Below are 20,695 nucleotides of genomic sequence, written 5' to 3' on the forward strand. Positions count from 1 at the left end.
AGAGAGAGGAGACGCTTGGCTTTGTGTGTGTGTGTGTGTGTCAGTATATGTATGTGTGTATGTAAGAGAGAGAAAGAGAGAGAGTCAAAACAGAGGGAGAGAGATGAGTCAGCAGCGAGTGAAACCCAGTCAGAAACCCCTCCTTCCAACTTTACCCAGGGTCTAAGGGGCACACCTCGGGTGCAGCGTACAAGACGACCCCCTGCTTGGATGAGACAGCTGGCGAAGGCTGCAGCCAGTCGAGCTAAGACTAGAAGGAGAAGATTGTAAACTGTCAGTTCAGTTCATTAAAAAAATAAAAAAAATAAACAAATCCAAATTGACTCAGTAAAGCACAGGACACAATTGGATCAATACTGTGCCGCTCTACACAGGGCCAAAACAAGAGTAAAAGTAGAAAGTTTCTAACACCTAAAGTTTTCAGGTGTTAGAAAACAATAATAATAAAATCTAAATAGAGACTACGAAGCCACTAGTAATATAAAATAAAAAAGGAACAAAAACAACCAAATGGATATGCTAACTACAGAAACTTTTATGCACTTTAAAAAAAATATTGGAAGACCCATTTGAAACCCATAAGTATTGCTCTTATCTAATTGTAAAATAAAATATGCAGCAAGGCCAAAGAAATTAGTCTGACTGTTTGAAATTTGTTGACACATTAGAAACATTAAGTCATTAAATGAGGCCAGTGAAGTCATTAAAGCCATTTCCATTACAAATTAGACTCTTGTGCATGCTCTGATTTTTCAAGCAAACCGTCGTGCATTGTTTGAATATATTCCTGAATATTTCACTGCAACTAATCAAATTGACCTCAGAGGGACTGGCCACAATTTAAGCTGTCTAAAAGGTGACACAAATACAACGATTTAAAATGTGTGAAGCAAAAAAAAAAAAAAAAAAAAAAAGAGCTTTGATGTTGGAGTTTTGAGTAAAGCTTGCATTTGTTTTGAAGCACATTTGCAACTCTGACAGAAAGACTTTTGTGTTGTCTCCAACTCTCATCCAACACGAGAACAGCTGCTTATTGTCGGTAGCAGTGATTTGAAGGGAGTGGGGTGCGTTTGGTTGCGACATCTCCGGGGTGTGAACACACACCACCATCTGATGACTTGGCATGTGAATGGAAAGCGCCAGACTTCCTGTGTCCATGTGCTCTCCTTCTCTCTTTCTCTCTCTCTCTTCCCCCTTTTCTTCTGCCTTTTCTTTCCTTCCTTGGCTAGACCCTTGCTTCTTCTTCACTCCTCCCCTCTTCTTCCTTCTGCTTTCCTCTTTTCGCTTCCCCTTCACCAGTGCATTTGTTCCTCTCAGATTTTTGAGTGGTGCTCCAGCTCTCCTACCTCCCCCTCCTCAGAGCCATGTTCCTCCCTACTCATCTTTGCTCTCTTCTCTCTTTTCAATCGATCCCCACACCTCTTATATCCATCTCCCGTCTCTGTCTTAACTCCCCACACACCCATCGCCTCCTTGCGTTGTTAGCAGGCCATTCTCTCTCAGCACTCCTCCTATTTCTGTCTCAATTTCAGCCTACTTCCTCTCCCTTTCCACATTGCCTTGTTTGTTTCTCCCTTGTCTTTTGCACCCCACTCCCTCTCACACCCCCTCTCCACCACATGGCCGGCTGTTAACGGGCCCGTCCCGGTGCTACTCGGCCCATGGCCAACTCAGTAAATCAGAAACGTTTGGAGGATTTGGCAAGAGGGAGTGAGAGCTCTGCAAGGCGCATTTGAAGTCAGAGCAACGAGAGAAAAATGACATTTTAAACAGCCTGCAAAACACAAGGCTAAAGCAGCGTCTTGTAGGAGGTGGTGGTGGTGGGAGGGGGGCTATGTGTGTTTGCATGATACGTGAAAAGAAGGCGTGTGTGCAGGCACTATAATGACCTGCTTTTTTATGGCTTTTCTCCTCTTCAGAGGGGTCAAGGCAATTCTGTGTTTACACAACGTGACAGAGAGGTGACATCACTTAGACATGATGTCACAGTCTCAGCCGATTCACAGGTTCATGCACCCTGAAAATGCACACCACCAAGCCAGACGGTGCAACTACGACAACCCTTATCAAAGCGGCAAAACGACACCTGAGATAGACCTGCTCTTTATCCATCTCAGGGCCACATTTATGCCTGACTCATCGTCACTGGAGCTGACTTATTTGACCCAGCCGGGGCCCTTTTCTCAGCTGTGCTGTTTTGGTTCTCTTTTCGATTCATTTCAGCTCTGTTTGGCTCATTCATATTGTAATGGGCTCCATTCATGCCGGTCTATGTGCAGTTTGTTTTGCTGTCAGGGGCTTAGATGGATGGCGGGGCTGTAGGTTCATCTGGAGGTGAGGTTAAAGAAGGCAGAGTGGTTGGACTGCCTCCTGACTGCAGGACCCTTCAGTTTTCTTGAGTCACACTGCTGCTGCGGCTCAGATTGAGCAGATTCAGCATTTGGTGTGAAAGACAACTAATGTGCTCTTAAATAGGAAATATGTACATATTTGTGTGTGCGTGTGTGTGTGTGTGTGTAAGAGAAAGAGAGTAAGATAAAGAGAGAAGCAGCTGTGTGGAACAGCATGGATCGTTACACAGTGACACACATGAAAGCATTAAGTATATTCAGGAAGCTTTGTTGAATATACATGGAGCTGTATGCAGCTTTTTGTGTGTGTGTTGCCTGAGCTGAGACTTGTGAGAAGGAAAACAAGAAAAGAGAGCAAGAGAAGGAGTAAAAGAAAAAAAACAAAAAAAAAAACAAAAAAAAAAAAAAAAACAAAGATCCGTCATCAGTCATTCATGGATAATCAGTCTCGTGGGACATTTATACTACACACACACACACACACAAACATGCATTCACACACAGCACTGGGGTCCTAATCCTACTGGGACTCCTCACGCCTCTGTGTGTGCCTGTCTAAATTTTGGATCCAGGCTGATTAGAAGCAAACTCTCTCTCCTGTACCTCTGCTTCTCCCTCCATCTCTTCTCGTCTGCATCTTTGATTGCTGGTAAAGTGTCTCTTCTCCTTCTCTGTTTTTCTCTCTTGTCTCTTTAATAACCACCTACTGTCTTTTCTGCTCGTTTTGATGTGTGTTTTTGTAATGTTAGGAAGTGTGCATGCATGCATAATATAGGCACTTCTTTCGTGTGTGAATACACACTTACATATGCTTTTTTCTTTCTTTCTTTTTTTATTTTTGCAGATGCAAACTCACTCCTGTCTATATGTATGTGTCTGTGAGTGTATTGCTTCATCATTAGTGTTGTCTGTGTTTTAGCTGTTTCTTTGCTTGTGTTGACTGTATATTTTCAAATCAAAGGTTTAGTGAAATTGATGTTATGTACAAATACTGAATACCGTATAGTTATAGGAAAAAAACAATTACAAGAAATTTCAAACCTCATATTCATAAAGATATAACAGGTCATGTTGGAACAAAGAGACATTTCTTTAGTTTTTTATTTATTTATTTATTTATTGACACTTGTGTTTTACTGATATGCCAGGATGTTTACCATTATATTTCTGATACGGGATTCCTTCACATACAGTGTGATTCTGTGTTTGTGCAAAAAAGTGCTCTTTTAAGTCTGATTGGTGCACCCAGTGACTACAATGAAAACACAGTATGAGATTAACATAAAACTATAAGCACCTCATCTGCCCAGCAGACTGAATACTCTTCAATTCCTCTGCAAGTTTGATCAGGAAAAAAATGGGTGTAGGAAAACAGGTAAATGTATTGAATCACCTGAAACTCTTTATATATTTCAAACTTAAGCTTCTGCATCTAATTATGTTCATAGTTAAACTGATTGGCAGGATTTTAATTAATAATACTATGACAACTATGTCATAATGATAACATTAGCTTATACCTTTTTGAAAGATAAATTTAATTGTTGGCCGTTAGATAAAAAGTTAAGTGTCACCTTAAGCCACTGGGTGGGTCTTTAATTTGTTTAAACAGACTAAAACCCAAGGACATTTAGTTTATGATTTACTTAGATAAAGTGAAGCATCAATCCCTGACAATTAATAACCTGAAAGGTCTGTAGTTCTGCTTAAAAAGATAGGTCAACTGTTAACCAATAATTGTGTATAGCGCTTCACTTCTTTAAAGGATTTTGCACAGCCTGCACTTTCCCGTTCTTACGGCTAATTATGTTTTTGTAAATCTTTTCTCTAGCATGGTTTTCTTCAGGGTTTTATTTGCCATTATGGTCATTGTGTTGTAAAAGTGCATTATAGAACCATACAGGTTTACAATTTCTTTCCATAGGTCGAGGTCTTAGGTTGTGTATAAAGATTTTTTTGGGGGGTTTGCTTAATCTGATGTTCCTTTAAAGTAAAAATGAACAATTCGATAGACTATCTTAGTAATTATTAAGCAAAATGCCAAACACTGATAGATTGTCATTTTAGAGGGTTTGTACATTTTTTTTGGAGCAGCAAGATTTTTTTTAAGTTTGGAGTTTTTCCTTTATTCTTTTTTTCTTTTTGACCAATAAATAAAGAAAATGACAGGCAGACTAAATTGTTAATGAAAATAATCATTAGATTCAGCTCCATGAGATTCATTTTTAACTCCATCAGTCGTTTTCTCTCTATCTTCCCTTTTGTTTATTTTCCCCCTCCTTCCTATTCATTTCTTCTCTGTGGATCTCTCCAATAAACTTTTATTCCTGTGTAAATATTACAGTAATGAAGGAATATAAAGAATGGAAAAGGCGTGCTGAAATAAGGTCAGACTAGGTTATTCTCACCTGCTTTCCCTCCCTTTTTCTCCTTCTCTGCCTCCCCCCCTTCTCTCCCTCACTCGTTGCCTTTCTCTTGTGTTCGCTGTCTGCTGATCTCGCTTTTCTCTCTTGTTCAGTCTCTTCTCCCTCTCACACACAGGCGCACGCTCACTTTCTGACACCCACACATTCAGTATACTTGCAGACACAAGCGTACACACACATATACACAATGACACCTGCATGTCGAGTTGTTGAGGGTCTAATTTAAGTAAAGTGCTTCTCTTGGAACCACAACCCCTCAACTCACGATGATGGAGGGTGATGCAGTGCGAAGAGGTTGAACACACACTCACACACATGCAGAGTTATACATAGACACACACGCAGTTTCCTCCAGTGATGCTGAGATATGACTCTCCTTGGTGTAGGACTAAGGAAGGCTTTGTAGGTGGCTTGCAAGTAGCATGTTGCAATAATAATGTGATATTTGATCCCTGCAGGGAAATTCACAGCCTCTGTGCTGCTGGCAGACCTAACAGTATGGTCAGTTAAAACAGTGTTGTGCTGGGGATGGAGTGTTTTTCTTAAGGATATTTCAGTGAGATGGATGCTATCTCACTTGGATGTGGTTAAATCTGGGTCTGGTGGTTAAAGGATGTTGTCTACTCTGCTGTAACCGCCTTCCTACTTCACTTCTGCAGTGTAGGTGTGTTTGTTTCCACTGGCGTTTGAACTAACTTTAGCTGAAGCGGGATTGTGTTGCACCACTGCTGCAAATCTTGAGCTGCAATCACAAAAATAGCATCCAAGTGTTTTGTTTTTAGTAGCTTATGTCCAACAGCTACTAATAAAAGCAGCTATATTCAGTTCTGAAAGAATTTTACTTTTACTTATTACTCACACTTTAACCATTAATATAAGAAACTGTGTGTGTGTAAATTTTCCTAACGCTGTTAACTTTTTTACACATTTGCTTTTCAACTAGCTTCTTGCTTGTGGTGGCAGAAATGTAACATTTCCTGGTTTTGCCTTTTTCCCCCCTCTTTCGCAGTCTGGACTTTGTGAACCCAATCTATGAACAAAACAAATATTTTTTTAGCTTATTAAAACCACCTGATGGTAAGGGCCAGAAACTACTTTTGGGACATTTTAGTCTGGCATGCAACATCCTCAAATTTAGAAAGAAGATACAAAAAAAATATACTATAAAGCTCTGTAATTGTCTTCCAGAATATCTTCTATCTATCTCAAAGCAGACAAAAATACTACCATACCTCAGTGGATCAGTGCAAGGATTTTCCACCAATGTGCTTGTTTAAACTCTTATTTGAGGTGATTGATTCTTGTTTTATATGAAGAAAAGGGGGAATGGAAACACTCTTGATTCACCAGCTGTTTTTGGTCTCATCAAATAAAGAATAATTCTGGTGACTGACTGGCATCGTAATCGATATGATGCAGGTTCCAGAGACAAAAGTATTTTTTGAAGAACTCTCCATATTACTTTTATATGAATGTCTGAAATCCTTGTTGTTTCTACTACTTCTTCTACTGAATTGTACACTGGCTGAGAAGTGCAAAACACATTTACATTTCAATAAACATTTTTAGAAACAAATTTACATTTTAATAAACTAATTTACTAATTTTTTTTAAGGAGAGTGCTTTACAACTATAAAGCACTTCTGCAAGTGCGGCGGCAAATCATAAACACATAACAAATTAAAAAAAAGGCTCTTAACAGACAGGGAATGTCCTGAATACAGGAAGTGATATGGTGATAACCTTATCTTGTATTTCAAAAAATGATTTGTAGTTTAGCTACACGTGGAAAGTTAGCAGTGTGTTTTATAAAGTTTATGATAGCTGAACAATATTTCCCCTTTTTGTGGGGTGACCTTCAGCTACTTTACACCTTTTTAGTCTTCGTGCAGACGTTCTCTGGAAGTCAATCATGAAACATGTTCCATGTAGTTCTTGTTCTCAAAGAACCGCTGCTGACTTCCCACATGTAGCTAAACTAAAAATCATTTGTTTGAACTACAAGATGGGGTCATTGCCACATCACTTCCAGTATTCAGGACATTCTGTTTCCGTTAAGAGACGTTTTTAATTTGTTTTGTGATTTGTATTTGTGTTTTGTCACTTGTAGATTTGTCTTGACACTTGTACAAGTGTTTTATATTTTGTAAATTTGTTTCCAAAAATGTAGATTTGTGCCCTAAAATGTAAAAGTGTTTCCTAACTGTAGTTTTATTTTCAAATTTGTTAATGTGTTTTGTGAAATGTAAATGTGTTTTGCACTTCACGGCCACCGTAGCTACACAACACACCACTAGCAACACAGCCTGAACTTCCACACTGTTGATGTTATTTTACTTCAAACCAGCTTATGTAAATTTAATTGTAATTGATTTAAAAGAATGGAAAAACAGCGTCCATTTGTGTTTTAAAAACTTTGTGAAAAAAGCTATTTGCTCAACAAACAAACTCAAAGATGTAAAATTGTTTGTATCGCTATATGTCTTTATTTGTAAGTCTCATTCACTGTAGATGTTAAGAAAAATTAATTAGAGGACAAAACACATTTTATTTAGTATTACTAGTTATATTATCAAATACGCAAGTTTAATATCTAATTTAGTTTAATTATTAAATACTGCACCATTGCATAACAGTTTTCACATATTGTTAATGTCTGTTTGTTTTGACTCATGAGTGTAATCGGGAACACAGTTAATGAGTAACAGAGTCCTACAATGTGGCACTAAAGTGTGTTTAATAGGGATTGTGTGCTAATGTGCCCTACATTGCAGTATGTAACCAGAAGGTAGTAAATTTTGGTAAGTGGTGAACTTAAGTTGTGTTTGAACTTCAGTAGATGGTGTGATTCATGGAGAAACAACTCTCTGTCTCCACTTTGCTCCCAGATTGCGGTGACGTGTTTTCTGTTAGACTCAATTCTTCCTGGAGTCTTGACCCCCAGGTGTATTTTATCCAACAGCAGGCACATGCAGCTTCAAATCATTATAGTCTGTTGTGTGTGTGTGTGTGTGTGCATGTGCGCGAGTGTGTGTTTTCTGTGGCTGGAGACTGAATAGACCACAGAGGCGTGGTACAGGCATGTTGGACAGGATGACGACCATAGCTCCCAGAACATGCTTCTTCACTCTACACACACAAGTCAGATGGAATTGCATTATTGACCCTCACCTCAGGCTTTCCTGAAATATCAGCAACCTTATGCTTTTAATTAGTGTGTCTATGCGTGTGTGTGTGTGAGGTTGCTTGTACCATTTGTGTCTCATTCTGCCCCAGCCAGGAGACCCTGTCTCATATAACCCCCTTTTTTCCCCCGAATTTCCCTGTTTTCTTTAATAAAACATGGAAAAACTTACTTTGACACCCCTTCATCCCCCACCTTTCCTGCTTCCTAAGAATCTCTCCCGTTGCGAGTTCCTGCTCTCTGCAACCATATATGGCCCTTCCTCTTATCGTGGGTGTGTGGCGTCCAAAAAGTCTGTGGTCAAAAGCAGGAACAGTTTACTGGAGCTTTTGTGGGCCGACAGAAAACTAAGCAACACTAGAGTTCTTTTTTTCTCCTTTTTTTGTGGGGGCTTTCCTTGCTGTGGGACACAAGGTGCAATGCTGCAAATTTTCTTCTCTATGTTAATTTAACCCCCCCCCCCTCTTCTTATGTTATGTTATTCTCATGAGGTCGCCACCAGCGGATGATGTAGCATCCCTCATTCCACCTGTGAAGACTGACCACAGATAGGTGTGTTTTGTTATTTCCGATAAAGACAAACTAAAGAAGGTGTAGATAATTTTACTTTAAATGTTTTTGATACCCTTTGGCAGGAGAGGTTGGGGAGGAGATGTAGAGAGGGAAGTAGAGAGCAAAAAAGATGAGGGCAGAATAGATTGAGGAAAGAGACTATACAGGAGAGATAGGGATTGGTTTGTGTGAAACAGAAGTTGCTTCCATTTTAAATAGATTTTGGTCTTCATTTTGGTCATTTGAGATGTTTGGGCCATAATAGTTGGTGGACCTCAGTATTTCTGAAACCCTGGATACGACTCTGAATGGAGCTCTTACTATTGTTTCATGAATGCACAGAGCTGGTAACAGCGAGAACGTGTGTGCGTTAGTGAATATGTGAGTGTGTGTGTATGGATGGCAAAGCTCTGGTCTGCAGCCTGAGAGTCAGGCTTTGAGCAGTGCTGTTCATAGTCTGCTGATTTATGCGCCTCACAGGGAAATCTCTCATTTGTAGTTCTTTCATCTCATTTTTCCCCTCCAATCTTTTTCTCCCTTTCTCTGTCTCTGTCCTTTCTCTTCTTCCTGCCATAATGTGATTCAGCACGGCTGCTTGTCCCAGGCGACATGCCATGCTTTGCTTGCACACCCTTCTCTCTTGAACATGAATGAGTCAAGAGGAATCGTTGATGAATAATAAGATAGAGCAGAAGGAAAATGCTATCTGGATCAAGTCGAGCAAAAGAACCCCTTTTCTCCTATGAACGTATTCTTTGTAAGCACCGCTCAGGCGCTTACTCACACATTGAATGTGTTTGCATCCCCAGTGCCACAATGTTTTTATGGACCCCTGTGTGTGTGTGTGTGTGTGTGTGTGTGTGTGTGTGTGTGTGTGTGTGTGTGTGTGTGTGTGTGTGTGTGTGTGTGTGTGTGTCTAAGCCCCTTCCACGACCGCCTTGTTTGAGTAGCCCTGTCACTTTTGCAATTCTGTGGTGTCAAAACAGATCAGAAAGGTTTGGCTTGACTTCTGCCCTGAATACACACACATACATGCATGTACACACACACAGAGACACACACGCACACACACCCACACCCACACACACACAGAGACTGAAGGCTTGGTGCCAGGGCCCTTGGTGGTTGGAGGCTTATGAAAGGGTCGGACTGACGAGAGGTTGCCAAGTGTACAGCAATAAGCGTAACAGCCAAGCTAACGAGAGTCAAAACCTCTGACACATACACAACCCCCCCCCCCCACACACACACACACACACACACACTCACTGAGACTGTACTTTCAGGGTCTTAAGCCTTCTCTTCTAGTGACCGAGTGCAGGCTATGTGTGTGTGTCTGTGGTAGAGTTCAGTATATCAGTCTGAGCACAGAGGCTTTTGTTAATTGGCAAATGTGACAATACAACACAAGAGGATATTGATCTTCAATCGGATGGAGATTGATTTAACTCATCATCCTTTCAGGTGTGTGTGTGAATGAGTGTGTGTGGTTTTTTTTTGTGTGCGTGTGTCATTGTATTGATCAGCAGCAGTCCATTCAGCAAATGCAGCAAAGGAAATCACTCTACTGCTTTATCCATCTTTGCTTCTTTTACCATGTGACATTGGTTTATCGCCACTAACAACCCTCCCTCTGGTGTCTTTCTTTTCTCCTCTCATGTTTGCTTCTTCCTCATCCTCTTCCTCTTCTCTTTCTGTCTTTAGAATAGTGAGAAACCTTGGGACGGGCTGTTTTGTTTCACTGTTGATTTCATCAAGTACTTTCCAGCAGCTGTCGAGACAAAGACACAAAAGAAGGTGCAAGGTTTATTTTCCCGCCCTATTGAATTTACTCTGATAGTTTTTGCCTGGGCACATGCATCAGCCAGCATTTTGTTATGTTTTTAGGCACATTATATGATTTTTTGAAAACTTTTCCAGTGTTACTGTGTCTAAACATAACTGCTGAACTTTTTCAGTCAGCCTGATTGATTTATCCTTAATTCAAACCAGCATTGTGCACCTTTAAGGTGTGAAAACATGAGTTCAATTCATTAACAGCATTTATTACAGGAACTGAGCCAACTTTTTGTTACCAACTTTTTAGATGGGAGGGTGAATTTGCCTGCCACATCACCACGTTTTACTTTTTATTTTAATCAGTTTTATTTCTTTTTCCTTTTGTAAAGTGTAAAATGGCAACTCAGATTTCACTCCTGTTAAATTCTAAAGTAATGGCACCAAATTTGTTTATCCAGCTAATTCTTTTCCTACAATGCTCTTCTGTACCTTTACTGGAAAAGCACCCACGCACCCATTTTATGTTTGGCTGTTTTGTCCATAAGAATAATAATAATACTTTGAACAAACACCAAAAAAGCCAAGCAGTAAAATTTGCCCAAAAAGCAAAGAAAACACATCCAGAACTTGTTTCTTTTTTCTGAAACTGTGTTAAAGTGTTGTAAGTGGATTTTCCCTTCAGCAAATCACATTAAATTCAATCATAAATAAACTACAGGAGATTCTTTTCACTGTAAGTACAGACTGTGTTAGTGTGAACAGAAACCCATAATTCTGGTTTTTATTACCTTGGATTGTCAACATTGGAGGATTCACTGCCTGCGTGTTGACACACTTTTCCAAGTTATGATGCCAACTGGGAAAACGGGAAGCTTACAAACACATTTTCTTTTTTAATTACCACTACAGAGACTGAGCGTAGCTGTCTCCTCAGTCACTAGTTTGTATTTATAATAAATGACGTATGCACACACACAAAAAATGTAATATACTTTTTTTTGATTGTTTGTTTTTGTTTTTTTGTGTAGCTGATCATAAACTCAAAACCAATAGTTGCCAATTTTTTCACGAGATGTGATTAATTCATTGCATTTGCATTCATAATTTGCTGTTTCTGTATGGAGCAACAGGAAACTACGAGAGGATGCAGTGGTCACAGATGGAAAGGGAATGTGTGGATCAGGATAATATAAAGACGGAAACAGAGGCTGGGACGAGATGGAGGGGAGGAGGAGGAAAAAGAAACCATGGACAGAAATGAGGTTTACGTTAGTGGCTGGCCTCTGAGATGATTTTCCATATCAGCAGGCCAGAGGGAGTGGGCAAATATGATTTTCTCCTCAACTCACCAACAGAAAACAGACAGGGAGGGCATGGAGTCCAGCGACAGGAAAAGGGGGAATACAGAGGGGAAAAACGTGGAGAAAAGAAGAGATGAGTAAATGGAAAAAGATGGGGAAAAGGGGGAAGGGGTGGAGATTTGATAGGCGCAAAGATTAATGGACAGCTCTGCGAAGATAGTCAATGGGGATCCAAAAGATTTATAACGCTAAAGTTGCTAATCAGCATCACTGCTGTTAAAACAAGTTTTTCAAGTGTCATCTGTAAAGCAAGTTGTATAGGCAGGCTTCACTGCAAGATGATTATCCACACTACTCTAAAAACAGTCCTATCAACATCTGTAGCGCAGTAGCCATAGCCATATATGGGGAGCAGTGTGTATGTGTGCGTGTGTCACTCTTTATTTGATGTGTGTGTCTGTATATGTTTGTGTGAGAGTCTGCATTGCCAGGGGGGCTTGTGAAACCAGCCTTATACGAGCTGTGTTTTATTATGACTGGCTGAAAGTCCACTGATCTACAATTGTACAAGAGAGGATTTAGAGAGAGAGAAAAAAAAGTAAAAATATCCTGTCTGAGAGAGAGTGAGAACAAAATTGAGAAAATAAATGTCGAGATGGGTCTTTTTCTTTTCCTCTAAAATTTATTATGACTAGAAAGAATGAAAATATCAAGAGCAAAAGAAAAAAATGGGGGGATTTCTGCTTTTAAATAGTGTGGTATGTGTTTGTGGGTGTTTTTCATTATGAATGTGTGTGTATGTTTCAATGCTTGGGATCCAGCTGTGTAAGTGGACACACACACCCTGATTTGTCTTTTAATACATGCCACTGCTCCATCTTGGTTGTGATTTATCCCATGCCCTGCCTCTTGTGAGTGTGTGTCTTGGTGCACATGTGTGCATTATGTGTGTGTCAGCCAGAGAGAGAGATTGGCAGAAAGCTGAAGGTACTTGTGGTTGTGGTTGTCAGGGCGTCGGGACGTCGTTGAGGTGAGGGTACTGTACGTGTGTGAGAGTGTGTAGCCTGAATGTGGACTGTTGTGGTTGTGGTAATTGACTGTGATGCGACGCAGCGTTTATGGGTAACGACCCAGCCCACCACCTCTCTCCCTCTTTCCATCCAGTGACTAATTACCTGATTCCCTGCGGATTTGTTTCCTCCTTCCCCTACAAATGTTTAGTTTGTTCCACTAAATGAGAGCATGCTGATGAGGGGTGATACATTCAAACGAAACTAAACGGAGCTCCTCCTGCTTGCTCACATTGCTGAGACCGAACATGATGAGCAACTCCTCTTTCTCTTATAGATCACATAGAAAAATTTTGACTGTAGATAGCATGATGTTGGGAGCGCAAGTCACAGACATTTTTGAGTAACATTTAAACCAAAAAGTTTGAATTTAATTAAGTTTCTGTGAGGATTTTATTTGGGACTACAATGTGCATGTGCCATGTTTTTAAATGATCTGTCTCAAATAGACCAAACAGAAAGACTATTATTTTTATCAATACAGCTGTTTACACATAGCCTGGGAACCAGACGAACTGAGAGATCATGTTTCATTTGCTTTAGCAAAATGCATCTGGCTTCACTCCGCTTCAAACAGATATTCACCCGGCCATGCTTGGTGCAGGCCAATCACAACTGTTTTATCTATAATGGGTTGAGTTTGATACAATTACTGCATGATGGAGTGCCACTGAGGCCCTCTGCTCAGCCCCATGTCATGTTTTATTGCTCTATAGTTACTACAAAAATCCAGTGTCACCTGCACTAAAAAAAAACCAAGATCAATGTTGAGTTTGAAGAGTGGCTTTGTCAGAGCAGACTAGAAGGAAATATGCTAACAGCAGCTTCGCATCAATAGTGTTAGAAGCCATGTGTGAGCATATCCACAAGAAACATAATGTTTGCCTGGGAGACTTATAACTTTGCTGCTGCAATCCAACAGATAATGGTATTTTAAATGCTAAGAACATATGAAATATGACTAAACAGCTAGCATAGCGGAAACATGTTTTTAAAGTTTTACAATTGCAGTAAAAGAAATTTGGGGCCTTCATTTTTTATGTGAGGTCATTTTTGTTCAAAAGTGTGCAAGTTACGTCTATTGTGCCAGAATTTATAAAAAAATCTCAATGTAATTTCGTCTCCATCAATTGTGAACAAAAGCAACCCTGTTTTTATTTTAAGTTTTCTTCCGATTATTGTAATACATTAGAGTCACTTGAAAAATTACAGCTCGAACCCCATCCAAGTGGCCTTTGACACTTCGCCGTCATTTGTTGCCAGCATTTATAAGACCTGGCAGCAAAATAATAAAGATCCTCTCAGGTAAAAAATATCAGCTATGACAACCCTTATTAGAGTGTTAAAATACAAGTTGCATGTCAGATACACACCTCTGTCTTCTGTTTCTACTAATTTAGATCAGAACTGAGAAAAATAGTATCCTTTAAGCTTTTCCAAGTTTCCAGCAAAAACAAAGGCAACACAATAGAATATGCTTCAAAAATATGTGTCTTGCAATAAAATAACAATCCAGAGCAAAGCAAGTCTCTAAACTGACCACAACTCAACTGAAATTAAAAAAACACTCTAATATGGTGGAATACAACCCTGATCCTCAAAGCCCACTATCTTCCAAGTATTTAGTTGTTTTCCTGTGCAACACACCTGATTCACATTAAATGGATCTCTGACAAGCTCTGCACAGGTCTGCTATTGAGCCATTAATTTGAGTCAGGTGTGTTGAACAAGGGAAACATTGAAAGTCTGCAGGACAATGGGCCTTGAGGACCAGAGTTGGGAAACCCTAATGCAGTGATTCCCAACCCTGATCCTCAAGGTACACTATCCTACAGGTCTTAGATGTCTCCCTGCTGCAACACACCTGATTTCCATTAAATGGATCTCTGACAAGTTCTGTATAAGTCTGCTAATGAACCATGGATTTGATTCAGGTGTGTCATAGCAGGGAGACTTTTAAGACCTGCAGGATAGTGTGCCTTGAGGACCAGGGTTACCATGTAAAAACAAAAAGAAAAACAACAAACAAACAAACAAAAATATTAAACAAAATATGAAAACTCACCCACACACACACACACAAACATATATATATATATATATGTATAGTTTGAATAATGTGTATTTTTAAATAGATATGCATTTTTTTATTATGGTTTTTTATTTGTAGCATTATGTGGGCTCTGGTGTCATTTATTGATTAGCAGGTAGATGAGAAAGTGGGTCAGGGTGACGTTGGGATTGAACCTGGACTGGCTGTGTTCATATGGCGGCTACTATACCAGGTGAAATAAACAAGCACCCACAGGAGCATTCAGTAACAACAAAACCAGTTACTTTCTGTGAGGGTTTAGTAATTGTGCTGCTCTGGTCTGTTGCCTCCACTATTGGTAAAAACTTTGACAGAAACAACTTTCTTGCTTCCACCTCCCACCCGAGCTCAGGAGGTGGAGGTGAGGTAATTACTCCTAGGTTAAAGTTGTAGCTACTTTTAAGGTTAGTTTAACACTTTTAAACACATCAAACCTAATTTTAAAGGACTGTGTGAGTCAGGATCTGGAAATGACACAGCTGTTACAGTTGCAATGCACTACATTCAATGCAATGTATATTATACTGCAGTACAGATAGATTTTATTTTGACATAGACATCCCAATTACAAACCAAATGCAAACTGAAAAAAAACTATACCGAGGACCCCATTATTTCACTGCTTATGGTGTACTTTAAGGACACACTACAGGATGTTTGCAATTTTCACCCTCCATCGATTCAACAATTGGCTAATTTGACTCCATCTTGCATGCTACCTGTACTGTGAGCCCTCTCCAGCCAGTAAAAGACAGTCTTATCTTCAATCTTGTCTTATTTGTTCAGTCTCTTTCTCTCTTTCTTTTCCTCTCATCCTCTGAAAATGTCTTCTTGTGTTTCTCTGCTGAATCAGCAATAGTGCGCATTCAAAACGGCCAGTTTGTTTATATCTGTTGGCTATCATGTGAAGTGTGTTAAGCGAAAGTCGGTTGCAACATCACGCTACGTCCTGGATGAAAAACATGTATAGTGCGGTTTCTCTGTCTCAGGATATTGCTGGGCTGTGATGGCTTTAGAAATGCACATAATAGGCGTTACTGTGCCATCAAACAATTCCAGAATGTGGAGTTTTAAGGTTGGAAAGTTACGTTATGCATCTTTAATAAAACCCCTACTAACAAATGAAGCAGTCTGAATACTCTGGTTTGCGACACTCACAGTGCAGACAGCTGAGGTAAAGCTACTCCTGGCACATCCAGAACACCACTGTAATAGAAAATTCTAGGATGAAACTACAGACATTAAAAAGAACAAGCGAGAGATATTACCTTAGTGTTACATGTTCCCATGACAAAATGCAAAGCCTGCTAACTCTCCTAGCTTCTTCTAGCTTTGCTTACTGTGGCTGACCACGCTGTATTAGAATTCACCCTCTTGTTTTTGTATGTGGATTGCTGGTATCTATTAAACATTAAACATTTAGGGGCGGCGTGGCTCAGTGGGTAGAGTGGTCATTGTAGCCTGAGGGTTGCCGGTTTGGTCCTCGGCCTGTCGAGCTCACATTGAGGTGTCCCTGAGCAAGACACCGAACCGCAAATTGCTCCTGATGGGTCATGGTTAGCGCCTTGCATGGCAGCTTCTGCCATCAGTGGGTGAATGTGATGTAAAATGTAAAGCCCTTTGGGTATCATTCCGGGTACAGTAAAGCGCTATATAAATACAGACCCTTTACCATTTAAACATGTTATAACTATTTGCCTCACACAGCTTTTTCTTTTTCTTTTTTTTTTGTACTAAAGGATAAAATATTATTAATAATAACAGAAAATGAATGAATGAAATGTAATAAACGACAGTGTTGGGCACATTACTTTAAAAAAAAAAAAGAAGTAATTAATCATAGTTACTGTTTACTATTTACCTAAAAAGTAACTCAGTTGGTAACAGAGTTAGAGGAATATGAAAATAACTAATTACTGGGGAAAGTAATTATTCTTTAAATAAAAAAAGTTAAAATATGTTCCTTTTAATGGAACTAACTGGCTGTATGTCTGTCTGTTAGCAGCATAACACTAAAAGTAATGGACGGATTTTGATAAAATTTTCAAGAGATCTCCAAAGTGGAACGAGGAACAACTGATTGGGTCTTAGGGGGGTATGGATTAACACCTGGATTTTAGGAGTTTTTTTTTTTAACGCTAGAACCGGCAACAGTCTAATATCCCCTAGAAGCACAGCGGGGGTCATTTTGACATCCTGCCAATGCAGCATTATAAAAAGTCATAAAGGTGGCATTCACAAAGGCATTTCTTTTCCTTTGGATCTTTTTTTTTTATCATTTAGAAGTAGACATAACTTCAATAAATAAATAATGAATTCATTAGCATGCAGGATTACTTCAAGCTTGTATTTCAAATAGAAAAATTTCAAATACTTACTAGCTTACAACATTCACCAAACAGAAAACAAAATTAAATTATTTCTTAAATGTATTTATATATTCTATTCAATTATTTGAGGGGGGGGTGGGGGCTAGAAAAATGCATCATACAATACTAAAATAACGAATCGGAGCGCTGGACGTCAGTTGATATTGATTTATTGTATTGCATGTCGAGAACTCAATAACGATTGCATGCTGGGTCATTCCGGCATTAATGCAGCTCCGGCAGAGGAACCAACAAGTCCATTATAAAACACCACAACCCACCATTGTCTAGTTGCAGCTTGAGATGAATACTGCCTCTGCATCTTGTCAAGGATGCCTACTCCTAGGTTGGTCCTATTGTAGTCAAAGGAGCTAAATCATTTCTCCTCCATGAGTCTTAATCATTCATTTGTTGGAGATTAACCAAAGCTTATTCTGCATTCATTCTTCTGTTTCTGTTCTTTTTTTAATTATTAGGGTCCGAGCCATACGAAGTATGGAATGACCCTATTGTTTTCCAAATGTTTATTCTCCTCCTCCTTCTAAGCGCTTTGAGGCCAAAAATGACCCCCTAAACACCAATGAAAAGTTGTGAAATTTGGCATACACATCAACACCCGAGCAAATTTCGATATTCTAAGGTCCGCATAGACTTCAATACAAAAGTGGCTCAACAGCGGCACCTAGACGCCAAAAAAATTGCACAATGAATGGGGTCCCGAAAGTCTACTTCGACGTAGGAACACAAAACTCGGCACACACGTAACACCCTGAGTCGAGCAAAAAAGTCAATCTAACACCTGTTGCCATGGCAATGGGGTGCCCGCCATCTTGGCGTGTACGGCCACTTTTTTCACATTTTTTGCACTTTACACGCATCGTATTTGAACGAACTAGTCTGAGGGGATTCGTGCGATTGACTCCAAACTTGGTGGGAACCTTCCAGACAAGTTGGGGACCAAATACTATTCAAATCTTTCTAATAGCAGAAAGCGTGTTACCGTGGCAACCGACGGAAAATGACCTTCTCGCCATGAAACACGGGTTGCTCATATCTCCATAGAAATACATGGGATCTGCACCAAAGTTCACAGTATTCATACGTGTAACACCCCAAGTCCAGCAAAGATGTCAATCGAACACCTGTTCCCATGGCAACGGGGTGGCCGCCATCTTTGATTTTATTGACATTTGAACGAACTAGTCTGAGGGGATTCGTGCGACCAACTCCAAACTTGGTGGGGACCTTCCTGACAAGTTGGGGACCAAACACTATTCAAATCTTTCTAATAGGAAAAAGTTTGTAACCGTGGCAACCGACGGAAAAAGCCTTCTCGCCATGAAACATGGTTTGCTCATATCTCCATAGGAATACATGGGAACTGCACCAAACTTGACAGGATTCATACTTGTTGGGTCCTTAACGCATTACACCACCTGTTGTCATGGCAACATTGCATGTTAGCTAGCATATTAGCATGCAAACAAAAAATGCTAACTAGGTATATGAACATTTCAGATTCTCAGCTGGGTGTTTTACCATGTTACCTATGATGTTACCAGGTTACCTACCATGCTAGGAAAAGGTGTATGAGATGGGTGGCGGGGTCCAGGACGCTCGGACCCGATGGATGCCGCTTGCGGCTTTAATTATTATTATATTTTGTGATACGGCATTGGTTTGTCTGTTTGTGTGTATAGGGATAAGCTTCTAACTCATCAGATAATGCCCAGAATCACTGGCAAGGAAAAAAATAAAATAAAATAAAAAACACGGGAAACATATTTTTATAAATTTTATTTTATAAAACAGGAAAATGGATCACGTTTTGCTTAAAACACAAAAATTAATTTACTGTAGGTAATATTTGTCTTTACAGTACTAAAGTTTAGTGTTGGTCAAAAAATTATTTTAGTAACTTAAATGCATATGCCCATTTCCAGCCCTTTCAACAATTATTTGAGATTGAGAAGGACGTTGGTAAAGTCTGAAATGAACATATGATTCCTAGCTCATCCCTAAGTGGTAGAAATGGTGGTGTCTCAACTCTCCTCATGTTACAGACATACCCTGTTTCTCCTACCCTGTAGAAATTTACTGTTGATTGCATTAAACATTTGTCAATTTTTTTCTTCTTCTTTTTTAGTCTTTGAGCAAGTTTGAGTGACTGTCTGTATTTTCTCAGTTTGGCAGCCATATTTTGGAACTCCTCTTTCTCTGTAATGCCAATCATTGTCACCTCAGTAGACCTTCCCCAGCTTCAAAGAGCCTAATTTAATTTGCAATGGGCTCTCTAACCCTCTATTTATGTCATTTAGGTGCTTCCTTCATGGGCTCCTTTCTGGCCAGGAGTCTGGGGTCCCCACCATCACACCCTTCTCACCCCTCTGGACCTGCTGCCTCCCCTTCCTCCCCCTCCTACAGGGCTGGACCCCATTCAAGCGCTTCCCCTATCTGGTTTCACCATTCACATGAAGGTTAGACGCACATACAGTACACACACACACACAAGCACACAGGAAGCAGCTCGGGTCTCTGGCTAATCCAGGGTCTTGGTTTGGGATTATATTGAGATGGAGCCATTAAGTGGTTTAACCAACACTGAGCTTGGGCCAAGCATGTGCAGCAGTGATGCCTTAGATCACATATGTCAAACTGGTCCAGCAAAGGGCCGTGTGGCTGCAGGTTTTTGTTCCAACCAAGCAGCAGCACACCAGATTTGACTGATTCAATCAACTGATCTCAGTCTTCAGACAGCTGATTGGTCAAACTGTGTGCTCTTGGCTGGCTGGAACAAAAACCTGCAGCCACACGGCCCTTTGCTGGACCAGTTTGACATGCCTGCCTTAGATGATGCTGCTTATAGTAACATACACATACAAGTCTCTTCTGATGTGTTTGTCAGTAACATGTGGTTTTGCATTTGTGGTTTTTTTCTAGTACAAAGCTTGAGCACCATGACACAGACTGATGCACCAGTAAAACCCCCCTTTTCCCCCCTTTGTTCTAATTCATAAATAAACTCACAAATGAACACATACCTAGAGGCATCTTAAAAACAGTGTTTCAAATAACATTAGACCATTTTCCCCTACTTTCAGTATCCCTCTCTGAAACTCAGCCCCATTTCCATCATCCACCTTCTCCTCACTGCTCCTCCCCCCTCTGACCGCAGCCCCACCCTCAGGGCCCCCTCTGGGCTAACCGACCTCCAACGGCCCCCTTCCTGATCTGACAACACACAGAAAAAAAACCCAAAAAAAACATGCGCATCCACATGCATCATGTCCTCTTTCAACTGTTAACTGTTTGTGGTGAAAGGCCAAGCTTGACATAGATATCTGTCCTTTTCAGGTATTTATGTTCAAGGTTTTTTGTGTGTATGTGTATGTGTGTGCCTGTGTGTGAGGTGGGTCTAAAGCGATAACATCTAAAGAGACTTCAACAGTAACAGTTTCCATCACAGGCTAGATTTTTCAACCAACTGAAAACTGGCTGAATGTGAATTTTACATGAACTCAACTTGTCTGTTTGTAAGTAAACACAAACAACCAACAATGTTGTTCCTATA

The 20,695-nt window shown here is 40.0% G+C and overlaps 1 protein-coding gene across 2 annotated transcripts in view; it reads left to right on the forward strand.

The window, feature by feature from the left end:
* Positions 1-20,695, forward strand: part of bahcc1b (BAH domain and coiled-coil containing 1b) — a 55,958-nt gene that overhangs the window by 7,201 nt on the left and 28,062 nt on the right. For both annotated transcript variants that reach the window (XM_041973761.1, XM_041973762.1), the window contains exon 3: positions 19,443-19,601. In XM_041973761.1, coding sequence (XP_041829695.1) covers positions 19,443-19,601 — 159 coding nt within the window. The remainder of the gene's footprint in view (positions 1-19,442; positions 19,602-20,695) is intronic.

Source organism: Melanotaenia boesemani, chromosome 21 (assembly GCF_017639745.1).
Source record: "Melanotaenia boesemani isolate fMelBoe1 chromosome 21, fMelBoe1.pri, whole genome shotgun sequence".
Classification (NCBI taxonomy): domain Eukaryota; kingdom Metazoa; phylum Chordata; class Actinopteri; order Atheriniformes; family Melanotaeniidae; genus Melanotaenia; species Melanotaenia boesemani.